General features: G+C 39.4%; 1 protein-coding gene across 1 annotated transcript in view; it reads left to right on the forward strand.

Moving 5' to 3' along the window:
* Positions 1-20,472, forward strand: part of LOC139115489 (uncharacterized) — a 51,611-nt gene continuing 31,139 nt past the window's right edge. The window contains exons 1-3 of the mRNA XM_070677626.1: positions 1-391; positions 12,984-13,084; positions 15,102-15,247. Coding sequence (XP_070533727.1) covers positions 127-391; positions 12,984-13,084; positions 15,102-15,247 — 512 coding nt within the window. The 5' untranslated portion in view covers positions 1-126. The remainder of the gene's footprint in view (positions 392-12,983; positions 13,085-15,101; positions 15,248-20,472) is intronic.

The following is a 20,472-nucleotide window of genomic DNA, read 5'->3' on the forward strand; positions in this document are numbered from 1 at the left end:
GTGGGTCTACCAACCCTGTCTACCTGTGCAGCAAAATCATGGGGCATTATGGGTAGAGTCCTTGTATCAGGTTGATATTGGAAGCATAGACGAGGCGCAATCGCATTCTTGACTTTCACTTTGCAAATGAACATGGCTGTATGGATTGTTCTGATCTTGTTATTATCACCATACTTCGTTCTCATAACAAGAGGGCAAACGTTACAACCGAATGGTGACTGCAATGACCGAGGAACTATTTGTGAATACAAATGGAAAGTTGAACACCGATACACCATGGTAACGTACGATGAAAATACAGAATCTGGTTTGCCCATATTCCCATCTGGCAATTCATTTTACAAGCGAAGAAGGGATTTATGTAACTATGGAGACCTACTGTCGGATTTTGGTAAGCTGAAGTAGCAGTGTCTGTAGTTGTTGACGTACACACACATACACACACACACATACACACACACACACACACACACACAGATACCACGACTTATACACATACACACACACTTTGGGTGTGGCAGCAAATAAGTACACATAACCTGTGTTCAAGCGGTCGGTCTTTACTTTCGTTTTAATCAAGGTATTAGACTAACCGTTTCAAAAGTGATTTTAAAAGTGATCACATTATTTCCGTCAAAGTTTCAAGTTTGAAAAAGATCTCACAAATTTGGAACTTATGCCAGAGAGACTTTGAGACATTAGATCGGCCTCGGTTTAGTATTTCAATGAATCATTGAGATATATCGGACAATCTAATATACGATGTAGACTCCAATAGGGGAATAGAAAATTAAGGTATCGTAAAACCAGTTTTGAACCTGTTCGTTTTCAAGATCAACTTACCTTTATAACACTTTCCTGAATTCTGTGATGTTTCAGATTAAATATATTCTGACTAGATTTTCAAGGAATTCCTGGTATTTCCTTTTAACATTCACGCGTATTATTCGTTCGAAATGGGAAGTCAGGTGTTATAACTTTCCGGAAGATGCAGTTCCATGAACTGGATCAGGACAACATGGAAGTTCGTCTAAAAGATCGTTTACAGAGATATGAAAGAAATTTCGACTCAGAAGTTCGATATAAGAAGTTAGTGACAAGCAGGTTGGGAAGAGCGTTTGAACATAATCAAAGGTGGCGATTTTACTACTTTCACTTGATCATGCAAATTAGGGTGCATGACCTATTCCGTAAGGTATTGAGCCATACATAGTATGGGTCAACCCAACCCTGTCAAAGAGAATATACACGCTTGTATATACGCAGATATCGATACACCGTTTAGTTCTAAGCTACGGTAAATCGCATGAAATAAGTTAAATATTTAACGGCGGATATTCTTCTTAAATGATTTTTCTGCGTTGTGGGGTATTTTTATTGTAGGCATGCAGAAGGTAGGCGTAACATAAAATTCCTAACTCCGAACAACTCAATCCGGCACATTGACAAAAAAGTAACGAAACTACAGATGTCAAGCAACGCGAACGTCTAGTTAAAGTACATTGGAAATTTATATAAGCATTACCAACAGCTGTTTAAATATGATTCTAAGACGACTCGATTGTCAACAACTTACTAAAATTTGTGAGCGTTGAATAGGTAGACTAAGAGAACAAAATAATATTAACTGCAGTCTTTAGCATTATAGGATGAAACTCTTTAACAGTTTACTGTAATTTTACGGGTTTTCGGGACACTAAACTCGCTATTAACCCAGCTAGGTCTCTCATAATGTTGAAACTTTAATAGGTAATTACTAAAGCACTTGTGGAATTCAACTCAAATGTGATACTTGATCTGGCTGCAGGAGCACTCCATGGGATATACAATTTGGGGTAAGCCTAATTCAAGTGCCACGGGCCGCGAGCCACGTGCCACGTTCCAAATTTAACAATTCACAATCTGCAGTATAAGATGGAAATAGATGCATTTCCACTCTAATTCACTTTATCGATTCATCTATACCGTTACATCACCATATGCATAAACTGTTTGCCTGCGATATGTGTGAACATGTGCTGGCCATTAGGGGACTGGACTAAACTTATAATGAAGGAGGGCGGGTGTTTTGCAAAATGATGCTGCGCGTAAAAAGCGACCCTTTAAAAATGTTTGCAAGGCAAAAGTGACCGTCCCCAATTGTTATGCCCAACGTATATTGACGTCCCTGCACGTGAGGTTCATAATGTGATACCTAATCCCACCAAATATGAAGGCTGTAGCACTTGTAGGTACTAAGGGACCGTTCAGTTTTTATGGACAAAGTTGTGAAATTGAGATCAAGGGACATCCTGGTCACCTGATATTTATGCAGCAAACTTTCCTTCCATCATGACCGTCCAGCAAAACTCAGACCTCTAACCCTATTTGCTAGCCAAGAATTAGAGATTTGCAAAATTAATGCGGTACAGGATGTGGCGCCATTGGTTGCCTCATTTCCATACATATCAATGGTGTAAAACTTGTAGTTACTGATTAACAGGAATTATATTCATTACATCGAGGTCAAAGGTAATCCTGGTCACTTGACATTCTAACAGAAAACTTACTAATAGCTAACAGATCATCCCCGTCCATCAAATTTCCGACCTCTACCTCTGGTCAAATTGGATAGCTAGTCTCTATTATAGATGTGCCTAATTAATGAGGTACAGGATGATTTAGGGGTCAATAGTCAGTGGCATATACCGGCCACAGTTCAAGTAACACCGGCCATCTTTGACTCGTAGGATAAAATATAGCCACAGCGCTTAGAAGGCACCATTGAAGCTCAAATTTTGATTTTTCCGTGAAAATGAACCGATAAATTAAATTGGTGTGAAAATGCATCTAGCTTAACCCGAATATCATGAACCGTGAAATTTGGCCGGCAGCGTAACTTGAAGCATGTGGCAACAGTCCCGTGGAGCTTGAATTAGGCTTTCCCCACAGTTATTATATAAAGTCACTTATAAGTATCACACTCTCTAGTTGAATAAAGTAATTTGTGACAAGGGTTTTACCATTCGACGGCACTCCTCAGAGAACCACCAGAAGTGCATGTACGTTGTTAAAACTCCTATCCTAAATGAACGTCTCAAATATGGAAAGGTTAGGAGAGTATATAATGAGAAAATATTAAAAGATGTTTAAAATATACCTGGAAGCAGCGATGCCGAGGCAAAAGCAGTCTAATTGTGTGAAAGAAGCCAAACATCGTCAGAGAGGTCAAAGGTCTTCTTGGTCACTTGTTGTTTTGCAAAAATACTTGTTCAAATTGTTACCGCTGTAAACCAAAATCCGACCACTAACTTTATTGGCCAGCTTTAAATTAGACATGTGCAATTTAATGAGGGATTGCTGTGACATTGTAAGGCCACCAAATGTGAAAGTTACTGATTTAGGGACCTTTCGTGAAATCGAGGTCAAAAGGTCATCCTGTTAACGTGGCATTTTGGCAAAATGATTTGCTTTCAAACATATCCCTGTGTATCTTTAGCTCTATTTCGAAGCGCAGAATAAGTTGTGTGCATAATCAAGGAGCTACATTATCTGGCATTATAAGGTAGCCATTATAGGTGTAGCACTTGTAGTTATTCCGTACCTTTCCTTATGTACTAAAAATCAGACCTCTAGCTCTATTTGCTAGCCAGGATTAGTGTAGGATCTAAACCCTACGAAGCATGGGCCCCTGGTCACAACACTCCGGACACTCGTGTGCAGTTCAAAATGGCCTTTAATGTAACTCTCTACCAATGGAGTCTACACAGTATGAGCACTTGTTACATGTGTTAGATGGTACACACGGTATGAACGGTACACAGTACAAAGCACACGGTTCTAAGAAAAAGAACGAAAATACAAATATGACAAATTCAATTCAAACAAATGAATGCAAAATACATAACAAATATCACTATCATTTCGATCGTTTACAATAAGTCATTCAATCCTTGCAAGTCTGAAAGTAGACACAAACGTGACTTTGAAACTGAGAGTTTACTGCCACGTAGACTGTGTAAATATTCTGTCTTCTCGTTGAACTTGACGGGACACGACGAAGAATTCACTGCTACAGTCTCGTAGATGAGCGAAATGCTAAATATTAAAGTAAAAGGTCTTACCTCAGATGGTGACGCTTTCAGGGGCACTTGTGCATGAGAATGAACGGAAAGAGAGCAAGCAAAAGTCGCTCTTGCTCTTCTACAATATTTGACAGCAACTATCATGAACGGGTACAACGAAACAAAAAAGAAAAAATTTGCCAACGTGCAGCGCATTTAAATAGTCGCCCACTAGCTGTGTACATGTGCACCTGTACACAGGTGTGCAGCTAATATGTAAATGCGGACCTTGCACTTACAATTAGATATGCACATAATTAATGAGGCACATATTTTGAAACCATAATGCAGCAGTTTATGTCAACCCCTACTCCCCACCTCAGGGCATAATGAGGGGGGTTGGGAATTAGTCTCATGAAATTTGTCAAACGCCCCACCCCTCGGGTAAGACAATATGGAATATCCCAAACTAAAATACGTAAATCTCCTAAATTTTCCCACCCCGAAGGGCGGGACATTCCTAAATTCATGGCCTGTCCGTGAAAGTGACCAGGGGTCATTCACTCAGGCAGAGTTTCATGGCAAAAACGGGCTAATCGCCCACATTTTTCGCATATCATTCGAGGTGGCGTCCTTCAGGGATTACATTGACTGCTGCATAAGGTCTGCAATCGTACTAAATATGATTGTCGCCATAATGCAACAGTTAATGTCAACCCCCCTTGTGGTTTTATGAGCACGTGAAAAGGCAGCGCACAACGATTTATGTGCCTATATGGCATCATGATATTATGGTCCTATATGGTGCCCTTGTTGAGACCGAATTACAGGCATTTTAGTATATTTGAGATCAAAGGTCATTGGGGTCACGTGACATTTTGTCAAAAAAAAAATGCTCACATAGTTATCCCTGTATACCAAAAGTCAGACTTGTAGCTCTATTGGGTAGCCAAAAATTAGATATGTGCATGAATTAATCAGTTAAAGTACGTACTAGTCAAGTGACATTTAGGCAAAAATCTTTACTCTGATACTTGTCCATGTGTACTAAAATCAGTCCTCTGGCTCTATTTGGAGCCCGTAGTTAGATATGTGCATAATAAATGAGGCGCAGAACGATGTCAGGGGCGTCCTCGAAATGTTGGTGTGCAATTGGCCCCTTACATGTCATTGTTTAATAGACACTAACCCTCTCGGACTAATTAGGCTAAAATAAAGTACTACCATAGCTTAGCTGCAGAGGTATAGAGCAGGTCAAACTGTGAAATTTGTCATATGGCAACCTGGCAATATATTAGACAAAGCTTCTGCACAGAATTTCGATTTATCGATTTCTATGGAAATTTTATCAATTTCAATTTTTAAATCCAAAATGGCTGACAGATCATGTGACCCACAGTTATGATCATGCCATCAAAAAGTTACTCGTGATAAATTTTACATATGTGCCAAATTGAAAGCCATTTGGTGCAACTATATTCCAATTGTTGCTGGAAAACGTACGGTATGTCTAAGGTCATTCAGGGTCAACCAATACTTGGGGGAAAGTTTTGGTTCGCCTCTTACCAATATCAAACAGGAAAGAAACCTCTAGCCCCTATAGTGGCTGAGATATATTGATTTGCAATAGTTAATGAGGTATGCAAAAATATCAATTTATCACTTAAAAATCTTCTTCTCAAAAGTTACAGGGTCAAATACCTTGAAATTTGGTATGTGGCATCTAGGTAGTATGGGCTAAATGTTTTTTGGCAGATTTTTTGATTAGTCAAGTTTATGTAAATAAGTGGAATATAAAATTTCAATGCAAGATGGCGGCCAGGTCACATGGCTAATCAAAATATTAAGGGTCAGGAGCACCACTATTCAGTATGCTTAATAAGCCCTGCAAGTTTGGAGGCTGCGTACAACTTCAACTTTCTCTTCTTCCTTAAATTCTTTGCTAAGCTAGATCTCCAAAACCGTTGTGCGCATCCTTTCGACGTGCTCATAACACCAAGGAGAAATGGCACAAAACATACTCTACAAGAAAATAAATAGCTAGACATACTCTTCACTTAGAAGACAAGTGCAGAAAGTTTAAAAACAGCCGAGAAAATCTTGCGCCAAAAGTTGCTGTGTCGAAGTATATCAAAGGATAAAGCTGCTTTGATCAGATGATTTTCGACCCGCTTTCCATCAAACGAACGTAAAGATTAGAAGGGGCCATCTGTTGTGTACGTTCAAATGTCATGATGCAATGACTGACAAAGGCTTGAGAAATACTCAGTCGGTATCTAATACCCAACAACTTTTAAAAAAAGCCTTATTGTATGAAACTCTGTCATCATTGATACATTTCTCAGAGTAAGTACTCCAAAGATGGGAACAATACAGAGTAGAACAATGTGCCTTAAAAAGGCGTATTTTAACTGAACAAGAACATTTATAGAAAGTTCGAATCAAAAGAGTTTGCACTTGCATAGAAACTTCTCATTTGTCACTTAAAGCCCCAATGCTGGCAACTTTCGATGGTTTTTTCATTATTTTTATTTTATAAATCAATTGCAACTTCTTATTCTACTCCCCAAAGAATGTTGAAACACCTACTATTTAGCTTGTCAACTTAGCGTCTATATGTGTAAAATGCATGGTTATTGTTTACATTTGAATTCTAGTCCGGACCAGAAGTCCCATTGACCCCACTGCTTTTGCAACAGCTAAATTACTGACACGTAACAATATCGTCTGCCTTGACAATCATGTCGTTGTTCATATCAACTCTTGGGGTACCATTCGTAACATGGGATCCACAGCGATTGGCAGTAATAGATGACTCTCAAAATGGTCACGCTACATTTTAGCGATAGTTTTGTGGCCATAAAATCCACCAACAGGTGTAGACAAAGGATCAGATTTCTTATTAGTATTTTCTCCTCTCCAAAACTGCTTCGTATTTCCATTTGAAATGTGATCAGCAAGGACATCAGCCTGCGTTTGCTCATCATTCCTTTGACAAAGCTTCAAAAAGTACTTAAATTTAGAACATGATTTTTCATAAGATCAAAAAGTGACCCTTGACGAGGGCTACCATTTTCTCACCATAGAATAAAAGCATCTCGAGCGAGAAAATGACGTTCTTTTACACATAATTCCAACCAGGAACGGACTTAGGGAATTACGCTTCATAGATGGAGAAATGTTTTGTGAAACTGCAAACTTTAATGCATTTAAAATGTCATTGTACAATTCATCAATACTGTTCAAGTGTGAAGGAATTCTACAGGAAGGATCACCACAAGCAAAGCTCTTGCATCAATACTGATGCCACTTAAAGTATGCTCGGTACAACTATGATAATTACATACAGTGGCGTCATCTAAAAATGACCAATCAATTTTATCACACATGGGGTTAGTTTTCAAAAACTTGTATTTTTGAAGGTTCTCAAGATTGCAAACTACAGTTAGAGGGAAGTGATCAGACCCAATGTAATCATAAAAAATATGTACACCCTTACTACATCTTTGCTTAGTGGATGTGGAAACTTTGTGATCAAGCATGACATGGAATGAAGAGCTTCAGTGTAGTATGTGAAGTTCTGAGGATTTTCTGTACCAAAAAACTAACATCAGAGCACACATAATTATTTTCCTTTCATGAAAAAAGTTTTAATCTTTATTGATATCGGCGTTAAAGACTCAAATTACCATAACGCTATTGGTTATTGCATCATTGATGCAAGCACGAATTTTCTGTAAACAAGAGATAACCTCATGATAATTGTCGTTATTTTGAATAGGCATATAGACCATGATCAAGGTGAGAACACCGCTCGAATTTCAATTTCAAGACCAGTTAAGGGGTTGTCATTATAATGCTTAACGTTGACAGAGCCAATGGACTTTCTCGATAGAACAGTGACACTGCCAAAGGGCGATCATGTCGAATGCCGCTCTCATCATCCATGGATGTTTGTCCAACCACATAATAATCTTCATTATATGTGATATAGCTTTGTCAATACCAGTGAATTTTGTGACGTCATATCCATACATTATTACTGATAATGTATTCCATTATTCAGCATTGCGGTCCCACACGGCCACAGCGAGCAAGTTTTTCTTTTGAAAACGAAAAAAGGACTGCGCATTTCAAAGGAGGGAAAGTATCGGATAAACCATGTAATACACAAAACTATAAATCTTGATAATGGTGCACAATATTGATAATAATGTCTTATTGTACGATTTATCACATTTTTTGAGTCCTCACGCATGCACTTGTCGTCTGTCTGGCTGGCGCTCAGCATATGCAGTCCCCGTCCGATACGCTGGTTGTACTACTACGTTTGTTTACAACATGGTTCGCTTCGTTGCCGTATAGGTGAAACAGATCTCAGTACGTTTGCAAACTCCTAGACGATACTGGGTTTGACACATGGCATATTATGTATGTCAGTGTACATGTAAACTATGCAAGCGTGAAAGGCTACTCGAACCAGCCGTAAACGGGCCAACAACGGCAGCTTGCTGTCATCAACCTTGACCGGAAGTGTCTACGGAAATTACTGCGGAGCCATTCAAAGTCTCTACTACCAACAATCATGACGACCGTGGACTCTCCGTTGATCTAACATCTCGGCCACCTAATTCTGATGCACTGACTGTAATCGGAGACATTTTCATTCATCGTTTTTTTCTCCTTGTCTGTGGTTTTACCTTGCCTTGTTCTCGATATCGCGACGGTACGGAAACCCTACAGTATGTTTGTCAACTGTACCTTTCAAGCACCCGTTTACGTCAAGTTTTCTCGTTCGCCTAAATAAGATAACTCTTCTCAAGAAGTCATCGAAAATTAAATTTACAGACACCATTATTATTGAAATATAAACATTAGAATAACAATGTTGAACTCTGTTGATATCGTTTGCAATGAATGCTGTACTACTAGCGACATAATAATGATCGTATTGATCAGCTGATACCATGGCATGCAGCTCGCTGATCATGCTGATGTCGATGCATGAATATTCCGTTTTCTTCATCTCTGGCATTTCACCGTGTCGGCTTTTTGAATGGCATGATATTTAAAGGTGATGTTTCAAGTTTTATATAGACGGTAGGGATGCAGTTCCTTTTCATTTCCTTCGAAAATATATCGTTTTTCAATTCAAAATTGAACCATGAAAGTGTTGGTCATTTTTTGTGCTGAACGTGCGTGTTCAGTGCAGTGCAGTGTGGAGTGCATGTGATGTGTGCAGAGTCAGGACGCTCACTGGCTTCAAACTCAGTTTAAATTTCCTTTTTTATTCGTTTTCTACAACTACAAATTCACTGGCATTGCCAAAACTATAAAATAATAGCAATAATGCACACCCTCCCGGCCCATAATGGACTCAAGCAAACTTTGCACTCCATAATGTACTCGGCTTCGCCTCGTATATTATGTCGTGCAAAGTTTGCTTTCGTCCATTATGGGCCTGGAGGGGTGCATCATTTCTTCAATAATATGTGATAACAAACTACGTTCAGATTTAGACAACCAATGTTCTTGCAGAAAGCAAATGTCACAGTTTTCACAAATATCCCTTACAGATTCAAAAGAGGATTTAATTCCTCGACAGTTGTATGAAACGATGTTTAAAATCATGAGCTTTGTTGTGTATTCCTGGCATGATGTAATTTTCTATGTGAATACCAGACGGCCACACATTAAGATTTAGGATGCCTTTGCTATTATCAGATTTTGTAAGTAATTTGAATGAAGAGTAAGTGTCATATTTAGTTTGTAAAGGTACAGATTTTATGTACCTTTACCGATGTTATGAAGATGGGGTGTTATTTCATCCGCTGTAATCTGGGGTGACAGGCGACTAACAAACAACTCAACATGGGGAGCAGTGTTCTCTGCTTTCAGTGTGCAGGTTTGCGTGTTACTTTTAGTGATAAATGTTTTTGATCCCCTGTTTGAGCTTCTTGCCGAACAATGACAATGGTTGACTGAAGTGTAATCATGACTACTTGAAGTTGATGGAAGACGATTTGGTACATCAAAAGTTACACCTTGGCTGATGCTGATTACTTGACTGTCTCCATTTACGTCAACTTCTTTGGTTGGATGTTGGGATCACGGTGACGTATCACTTGTACAAGCACTATGTCGCGTTTCTGTTCAAGGTTGCGTAACAACTCTGGCTCTCTATGCGGTTCAGACTGTACCACCTGTTTCAGTAATAACTCTTTCATGGAACTCGACACTCAAAGATAAAAGTTCAGCCTTGAGTCTAGTTTAACGATCATCAAGGTACTATTCCCCTTCAAGTGAGAACTTTCACGTTGTAGAACTCGAATTTGCTTTATTGATAGTTATACAGTCACCTGTGATCTAAATATGTCCATACATGGTCAAAGGGGCGTTCCTTGGTATTCAAAATGCCTATATGAGGGCGCTGTTTTTAAAAAGCGGCCACCCGCTTAAAATCTGTGATTGGTCAAATTTTCTCTTTCCATGGTAACTGTGGCAAAATTGGAACAGGTGACAGTATACCTTTAGTACCGATACATTAATATGGGATACATCGATAGGTGAGAGTCATGAGAGATCTGAAGAGACAAAGCAAGGCACATCACATTCCGTCACATTCGTGAAATAAAGCTGGCATATCCTTGACATTATTACTTCGCTTGTTTTGGCCTTGACGACGAATAAAACGACTTATGTCAAAGCCGTATGGGTACCATTTTAAAAGTGGTATAGCCACAAACTGTGGACGTCAAATTACCGTACGCAATACACATGCCATAATTGCAAGGCGTCTATGTTTTGTGTACGGCAATTTGACGTCATCAGTTTGTGGCTATACCACTTGTAAAATGCTGCCATTGCTTGAATCGAATAGCAAGCTCTATAGCCTGTTCAACATCCTTATTCAACACAAAGTTTGACAATCATATCAGAGGGCAAGACATCAATCTACTTCCCTACAAAGCATAACAGCTCGTTTAGAATGATGGCTTTACCTGGTTGGCTTTGAGACGCCTCAAATTTTTCACTCTTGGACGTAGCACCTTGTTTTCGTCTTCTGTCAGCAGCAATGTTTTGAAAACGTTTTCCTTCTCAGCCAGGGCACAGGTTGAGGTAACCATGGCATACTGACACCTTCTCAAGGGTTCCGCGTCTAACGCAGCGTATAATGGCAATGGCGTTGGCTTTTGTTTACACATCGACAATGTATCACGTCGGACGAGAGCCCGGTCATTCAACAGGAAAAGGTTCCAGGAAACTCAAGCCTACGAGCACAAATAGCCTGTACGGAGACAAAATTCAAAATTACGTCCAGCTGACGTGGAAAATCTACGAATTGTGGACGACAGAATTACATGGCGTCAAAATGACATAGCTAACGTATAACAAATAGAGCTATTGGTCCGATTTTGGGAGACAGGGACAAGTATTACTGTAATTTTTTTGACAAATGTCACGTGACTAGCACATACTTTAACTCATTAATTATGCACATATCTAATTTTGGGCTAGCCAATAGAGATGAAGGTCTGATTTTTGGTATACAGAGATAACTATGAGAGCAAATTTTTTTGACAAAATGTTACGTGACCTTAATGACCTTTGACCTCAAATATACTTAATATATGCCTGTAATTCGATAACCACAAGGGCTGTAGCCTTCGTATTTGGTATGATGGTAGACCTTATGGTCATTTATTATGTGCATATCGAATTCTAGGCTAGCAAACAGAGCTAAAGGTCTGATTTTCGGTACACAAGGATAACCATGTGACCAAAGTTCTTTTGAAAAAATATCACGTGATCTAAATGACCTTTGACCTTAATTATACTTATGTGTCTAAAAAGTCGTAACATGAGGAGCTACACCCTTTATATTTGGTAGGATGGTGGACCTTATGTTGCCACATCCTGTCCCCTTTGAATTATGTGTATATGTATTTCTCGGCTAGCAAAAAAGAGCTAAAAGTCTGATTTTTTATACATTGAGATAGGCATGGAAGGAAAAAATTTTGATAAAATGTCACCCCTCAAGGATGACCTTTGACCTCGATTTTGCAAATCTGCCTATTTATCAGTAAGCAGAAGTGCTTCATCCTTCATAGTTTGTAGGATGGGAAAATCATGACCCCACACTATATACTTCATTAATTATGCACATTTCTAATTCTGAGCTATCCAATAGAGCTTGAGGTCTGATTTTTGCATAAACGGCATTTACCCAAAATGACCCCTGACCACTCTGACCATGTTTGAATTCTTGCACACTTAGATTGCCGATATGACATTTTACGGGACAGAAGTGAGAATACAGACAACACACAGAACAAATATCACTCTGACTGAGATTCAGAGACGATGTCTTTTGAATTTTATCGGAAAATCAGTTTTGTGTGTTTGTCATGCCTTCAACCACTTTTATCAAAACACAAATTATCTTAGCATCTTTGAAAGAAGGTCGACTTGGTGGATTCGAAATCATTTATAGCACTCCCCTATACATATCGTAGCCGTGATGTAAACAATGTGTGAAATACGTTAATATGATGGGTTTTACTGGATTTGTTATTTTTTGTATTAAAAGGAGGCAATTTTGATCGGCACGAGCACTGTTACACTAATCTTAGAACAGTTATAATGATTACTATTATTAATAAATGCGTTGAACATCCACTTTTTAAAAGGCCAAATAATCTGCTAACTCCATGCAGACATAACTATGGAATTTTCGTATATAACAAATGCATTTACTTTAACAGGCATTTATCTCTTTAACATCCCAGTGTCCACATGGAAAGTAATCTCCATTTAAGTTGATACACAAACTGACACTCAAAAACAAATGTTTGCAGAAGGGCTCCGTATGGGGTAGAAGGTTATCACGTCATGGACTACATAATATGCCAGGATTGTATTTTTAAATAATTCTTGCAGAAAAGGATAAAGTGATCATGGCTGATGGAACTTACAGATCAGCTATTGTTATCAACGGTCAGCTACCTGGTCCGCCCATCATTGTCAATAACGGTACACAGGTATGTCAAGTTAATTTTTTTTAGTTTTTTTTGTCCATCGAGGGCGCACTATCCGCGGTGTGCTCAAAAACTTATGAAAATACATCAATTGTTTACACAACGATGGGCGAGTGCATAACACCCGCCTCAGCGAATTTATACTTGACGGCCCTCAACTACCATTTATGCATTATGGGAAATAATACTGCATTATCCATCTAAAGCATACGTCCGCCTTGTTTTGCATTTATCTTGCTGTATTGTTCAAAATCGCGTGAATAAATCCGTCAATCATAAAAATTTAAAGTGCCGTTACTGTTTTTATGGTTTGTGAACAATGTGATAACTAGTTTATCTTGCTGTATTTTTCAAAATCGCGTAAATAAATCCGTCAATCATAACAATTTAAGGTGCCGTTACTGTTTTTATGGTTTGTGAACAATGTGATAACTAATTTGTGTGACCGAAATCATTCTTCTTCATTTCCCGACAATCAATATTACAGTATTTAAGACATTTTAAGTTGATAATTTTAGCAAATAATTTTAAATGTCGCTCCATTACAGGCTCATGAGCTGCAACTTTTGACATTATTTTTATGAATTTTTATTTAGATTAAAATTAGTTTATAGAAATGGTCTTACTCAGAGATGTTTACCATAGAAATAACGGAGACTCCCTGACCATTAACGTTTATTTATGAGCAAGGGCGAGAAGAAAACCAAATATTAACGGGCTAGGCTTGGTGAGCCCGTGAATTTTGGCTTTCCTCTCGCCCGCGCCCCTAGATAAACGTTTATGGTCAGCGGGGAGTCTGTAATTTCCTTTATATTAACAACGAACCTCCCAAAACCGTAAAAAATTACGAATTTTCCCGTGTGAACGACAACGGGCCCCAAGAACTTGTCAGTGAGTAGCGCGCGTGCTGCAAATATTTCACAAATCCGGAGATTTTTTTGAAAAAAGTGTCTAAACTTGGCCCACAAATGATCCATTTTATTTTGTGATTGATTATGATCTTTGTACAAATCAAAATTTCGTTTTACCGGGAAAGATGTTTACGATATTATTCATATTCACGGTCATGTAAACAAACCATTACTGTGTATTTGTGGGCAGTCACGTGGTTCAGCTCGACCAATTAAAAAGCGATAGACAGGGTATGGTCAAGTATAATTATGGACTAAGTGGGACTCACATAACACTTCTTTTAGTGTTTCATTTCTGCCCTATTCGATCGACTGAATGCCACAATAGAAACCACATGTAATAGTCTTATTTATTATTATACATCTACCATCAAGAACAATAGAATTTTGCATGCGCTAAAAAAAGCCGTACGGAACGCCCGTTCCGTAACATTTGCCATTTCCAGTCTGAATCTGCGCGTTCACTGGCGAACGGTTTCTAGGGGCCCATTGGACGAGTGCCAAAATACCTCTTGCGCTCTATTCGTGTGGTGCACCACATGGTGTGAAGCTATCCAGAAACGCCAAGTTCGCATTCAAACACATGCGCTATGGGCCTAAATCGGAAGAAAAATTGTGACATTACACGAAAACTGTCAATATTCGGAGGATGTGATGACCCAGTCTCGAATGTATAATAATAAGGTTATCACGAAAATAACGGATGCACTAAGAGATTTGCGCTGCGCATTGCCCGGCGCCAATACGCTGCGCTAACGTCCTCGTGCATGTAATCTTCAGAATGGCCAAGTTGAAAGGCATACACCCATACATACAGTAACGAGAGCTAACACGGGGATGACTAAGCACTGACTGTCCGATTTATTCACTTTCTCTTTTAAATACACAAAATACAGATGCAGGTGCAAAATACACATGTGCAGTGCCATTACAAGATGCAACAAATTAACATATGCATAGAATGTACAGGTCACTACAGTGCATCCTTTGTCGTGTTTTCCTAATAACTAAGGTGTAAATATAAATAACAAACAAGACATCAAAATATTAAGTAATACTAATTGCACTGTCAGCTATAAGTCAAAAGGTAATGTAATTCGTTTTCCAAGGTTGTTGTGCACGTGACCAATGATCTTATGATGGAAGGCATCACAATTCACTGGCATGGAATGGTACAACGCAATACACCTTGGATGGATGGAGTAGCTGGTGTGTCACATTGCCCTATAAACCCTGGAGAAACATTTACGTACAGGTAACATTCGCTTTTCTTCAAAGTTCGTGTTTCATCACTTTTGAGTGGTTTGATGGAGTACTTATCTCAGTTTTACGAAATTGTACATGTATCTATCTATCTATCTATCTATCTATCTATCTATCTATCTAACAATTTATAAAGCGCCAAATATCCAAAGGTAAATACCAATGCTCAGTGGCGCTAAGAGTTCATAAAAAGGCTCTCTGAAACATGTAACTTTTTAAGCGTCTTTTGAAAATGTTAATGTTAGCGGAGGTTTTAATGTCAATGGGTAGAGAATTCCAAAGAACTGGAGCTGCTGAAGAAAAGGAGCGGCGACCATAAGAAGTCATCTTCCATCTAGGTGTGCGCAGAAGAAATTGATCAGATGAACGGAGAATGCGTGATGAAGAATGAGGCGTGATTAAATACCTAATGTATAGTGGGGAGAGTCCATTTAGGGCTTTATAGGTTAGGAGCAAAAGCTTGAAGACAATGCGATAGGATACCGGAAGCCACAGTTTTTCCGCACGGCGTCTATTTTTCTTGGCAATAGCGATTTCCAGTGTATACCAATTACAGTCTGGTCTAACATGTACTTGACTTAAAGCCCAATAGCTGCTAATTTTATGCATTATTTTCATTTCAAACCAGAGTTGGTTCGTTTAAATGTACTTGCTGAAGGACGTGTATTGAAGTATCACTGCTCGCTGATTTGGACCATGCCTACACGTTTTAACAGGTTTAATAATAAATGGGTGCCGCACCCATAAAATGGCGCCCCCACGGGAAAATACAAAAAACAGTATTTTCCTGCACATATACATCGTGATCATAACAGAAACAAGTATGATGCCATTTACTTGAATGCATCACACGGTGGCTAACATTTTGTTGTTGTAATCTTTATTTTCTCTGTCATATGACAAGTTTTTGAAAATGGCGGGAAATCTAAAATGACGTTAAAACCTTTGAATTTACATGCCACTCACGACACTCATGGCAGCGTTATACACTTTTCAGTCTCTAATGGGTCTTATTCAAAGAAACCTCTTGGAAAACTAAGGATATTTTGAGATCGGTTTATTAAACATTTGCAGCTATTGGGGCTTTAAAGAAAGAGTAAGTCCCGCCATATTTTGAGGCTTTTTTCGTTATAAGGCCTATACTCTAGTTCTGGTTGTCAATGAAATAGGTATTAATAAAACAAACATTTACACACAAACTGAAGCTTATTTGAGCGGTTTTCAGACGGTTGTATTGTGTTATTTTGACAAAAACACGGGAAAAGTTGCACGTTCTGACTTCAATCATGGCGACATTTTCCGGACATTGCCGAGCTCGCCCGTTTTGGGTAGTCTGTTTCCCTGACCCATTTTCCCCGTTAGAGGGCGTGGGGAAATAGGGTCAGGTACCGGGTAACCATCTTGAACATAATTTTGTTCAAGATGGCGGAGGTTAGTCACCTGACAGAACATGCAACAACAAATATGGCTGCTACCATGAAAACGCCGGTCAAAATTCGACTGGATCAGAATTATGTTCGAACACCGGTATCTGAACCAAAAGCATTGGCACACGAGAGGGAAACATAAACTGAAAGGATTAATCCAAAAGTACAGGGAAATAGAGCTGATTGAAGTCTGGCTGTGATATCGCAGCAGTACTTGTGGCGTGTATCGAACGCGCTTGGATCATTGAGGTCATCGCCGACTGTGGCGTGACCCCAATGACCCGAGCACGTTCGATACACGCCACAAGTACTGCTGCGATATCACAGCTAATTGAAAGCAAACTTTGTTGGAACTGTGAACGACGATTGATTTCGATGGATCGAATGGTGTCCGAATTCGTGAAAAATGCCAGGCATGTCGACGTTCTAAAAGTATCAAGAGGTGTGCTAAATCACAGTGGCTAAATCATGGAGGTAAAAGTCTTTCTTTCTACCTTCACGGCTTTGTAGTACAAACAAGAAGTTGGTGTCAAGTGATCCTGAAAGTGCGAAACCCAAGAAACATGAGAAAAAGTTACAAGTGTTACTTTCATCCAATCACAGCTTGTTTTATTTTAACCCAATAGCGTCCATATTTACATTTACCGGTACCTGACCCTATATTTCCCCATGCCCTCTACCATGGCGACTTAGTGCATCGACTATGGTGATAGTGATAGTTTCATGACTGAAAGCAGTGCAACTGAGAATGTCATCGTCACAGAGGATATGACAAAGCTGTTCAGAATTTACAAGCCTGCAGATTTTAACAGGCGGGACCTTAACCTAAACGAGAACAAGAAAGGAACTCTTGTTGACCGTCTATGACGAGCCCATCACATGTACAGTCCAACACACTACTGTCACTAGTGCACCGTACACACAACCGCAAGCTACCAAAATATGAAAATGAACGATGTCTGGAGTTTTATTTTATTTTATTTTATTTAACTTTATTTACTGTCGATAACATGTTCGGCCAATAAGGCCGATCTTCCACAAGGTCGACATTAAAAAATTTACAGAATGACAGAGGAAAAAAAATAAAAATACTAAAACAAGCAACAACAAACCAGTAAAAAATCAGGTCAAGAAAAAATAACAGCAATTAGGACAATAAGACAACTAACACTACAACATAAGGCAAGAACATATCACACCCGATCCATGAGAAATTTATACAATTGCAACTTGAAAGATCTCAGATTTGGGCTGTTTTTCAAAGATGAGGGGAGTTCATTCCAAAGGACAGCACCAGAATATGAAAGGCTTTTTCTCATTATTTCCGTTCTAATTTTTGGCAAGTACAAATTGTTTGTTGAAGTTGAGCGCAGAGACCTGGATGAATGAACGTTAGCAGGCTGGAAAAGATTACTCAAATAATTTGGACAAGCCATTGACAATTTGGAACATCTGGACCCCTTTTGATAAATCAAGCGACTACCAAGTGGAAGTAGGCCCAAAGTTTTAAACAATGGACCAGTTGGTTGATCCCATTTAGCCCCACAAACTAAACGAATAGCCTGTTTTTGCAACTGAAAAAGTTTGTTACAGTAGGATTGATCACAATTTCCCCAAACAACCGAACAGTAGTCGAAGGTTGATTCAATATAACATGTATAGAACAATCTCCGTGCCCGTAAGGGCAAGAGATGTCGTATTCGTCGTAACAAAGCCAATTGACTAGATAGTTTACCACGCAAGGAATTCACATGAGCGCTCCATGAAAGATTGCAATTCAGAATTACTCCTAGGAGTTTTTCGTCGCTAACATTTGACAATGGATCATTATTTAAAGATAAATCCAGGTATGATTTAGGTAAGCGTGATTGTTTCTGATGAGAAGTAATCAACGTAGTTTTTGTTTTTGCTGAGTTAACTAGCATCCTGTTTGAATTACACCAAGATGACAAATGAGCAAGGTCGGCTGTTAAAGCAGACTCAAGCTCGATGATTGTTTCCCTTGACGTGTGCAAGGTCGAGTCATCTGCATACATGTCATATTGTTCTGCAAATATAACGGCAAGTCATTAACAAAGATAAGAAAGAACAAGGGCCCTAATATGGAACCCTGTGGTACCCCACATAGAACAGACTGGGAACTGCTGGTCGTTCCACGGACATTTACGGTTGCCATCCCACCTCATTATATTATTACTTCTCAACATAAATTGCCTCGTTCAAAATCTGTATACAAAAATTTGAATTACACCATGACGTTTGTAGATAAATGTAGTAGAGATCAAGTTGAAAATTGTCCACCGTTTAACACACATCTTTCCGATCCACAGCTGGAAGTGGAACCGGCTGAGGGTCATGTTAGCATAAAAACCAAAGTAGTATTCTCGCCGCAAAATCTTCAGTTTGGCGTTATAAAACCTCACATGAAGTTTGGCACTTTTAAAGACATGTGACCGTGAAGACATGTCTAGCCAAATTCTCGGGAAGAAATAAATTAAAATTGACACAGTGTAAACATCGGGCACATTGGCACCCGAGGCCTGGCGGCTCAGCTGGCCATTTCTATGACGTAGTGATGATCACCTACGCTTCCGCAGGTTTTTTTCTTGATTAAGTGTCAGCACAGTGGTCATTGTTTCATGACTGCGAAATTCACAAAGAAGCTAAAATATTTTAGGGGAGACTTAGTCGAGCAGAAGGGAACAGATGACGACAACGCGACTGCTTCGTCAACAGTATGAAACTTCTTTGCTACACGTTGTGTCACTGTTACTGGCAGCGCCGTGCTGTATACACAACCTATCGTTCAGTCTCGCAAAGAGTCAGTCAATCACTACGTAAACTTTTTAGGAATAAGTTACATATCTCCCAACGTTACTAATTATAGAGTCACACATACAGGATGTAGTACTTGTATTTTTTATTTACAATCACTTTCGTAAAGCAGCTGAATCGGCGTTCAGTCCTGGTGGATGTCATCACGGCCAAATTCTCTGGGCCCCGCATCCCCTTGGCATGTTTTTGGCAACCTGTCGCAGTCTTGCTGCTGTTCTCGGCCTTGTCCATAGTTGATGATGAACGCTTTCTGGTGACAATGTTCCACAGGCGCTCCTTAGCTGGGTAGTCTGCTAAGTAGATCGATTTTCGGATCGATCTATTGATCCCGTAGTCGATATACCCGCCACTGCAACCTAAATACTCACAAGGTGTGCAACACAATCACTCAAAAAACACGCGATCCGGGTTTTCAACTGGCCGTGCGCTCACACAAAACATTCAGAACTACACTCCCATATACCTAGTTGGATCACAAATTTAACCATCTCCTCGAAAATCACGCCGATGAACGTGTTACTCGCATCATCTTGAAGAAATCGGCCGTGTTTTGAGACCAAGCGCAGTGAAATGCGGCCTGCAGAACGATTCTACCATATGATGTAATATATTCCACTACTGATTGGCTAATTAACTGCCAAAACAAAGATAATGGCAAGACGTCACTGGTGTAGTATAGTTGAACCAATCAGCAGTGGAAAAAATGACGTCATATGGTAGAATCGTTCTGCAGGCCGCATTTCACCGCGCTTGGTCTCAAAACACGGCCGATTTCTTCAAGATGACGCGAGTAACACATTCATCGGCGTGACTTTTGAGGAGATGGGTAAATATGTGATGCAACTAGGTACTGCGCAGTTCACCGAAGTGTTCAATGCGTGAAAAGATAAGCATCCCCGTCAGCGCGTCTGACTGCAACTTTTATGAGCTGTCAGGCAACTTGTCACATGAAAAG

Source organism: Ptychodera flava, chromosome 17, assembly GCF_041260155.1.
Source record: "Ptychodera flava strain L36383 chromosome 17, AS_Pfla_20210202, whole genome shotgun sequence".
NCBI classification, from domain to species: domain Eukaryota; kingdom Metazoa; phylum Hemichordata; class Enteropneusta; family Ptychoderidae; genus Ptychodera; species Ptychodera flava.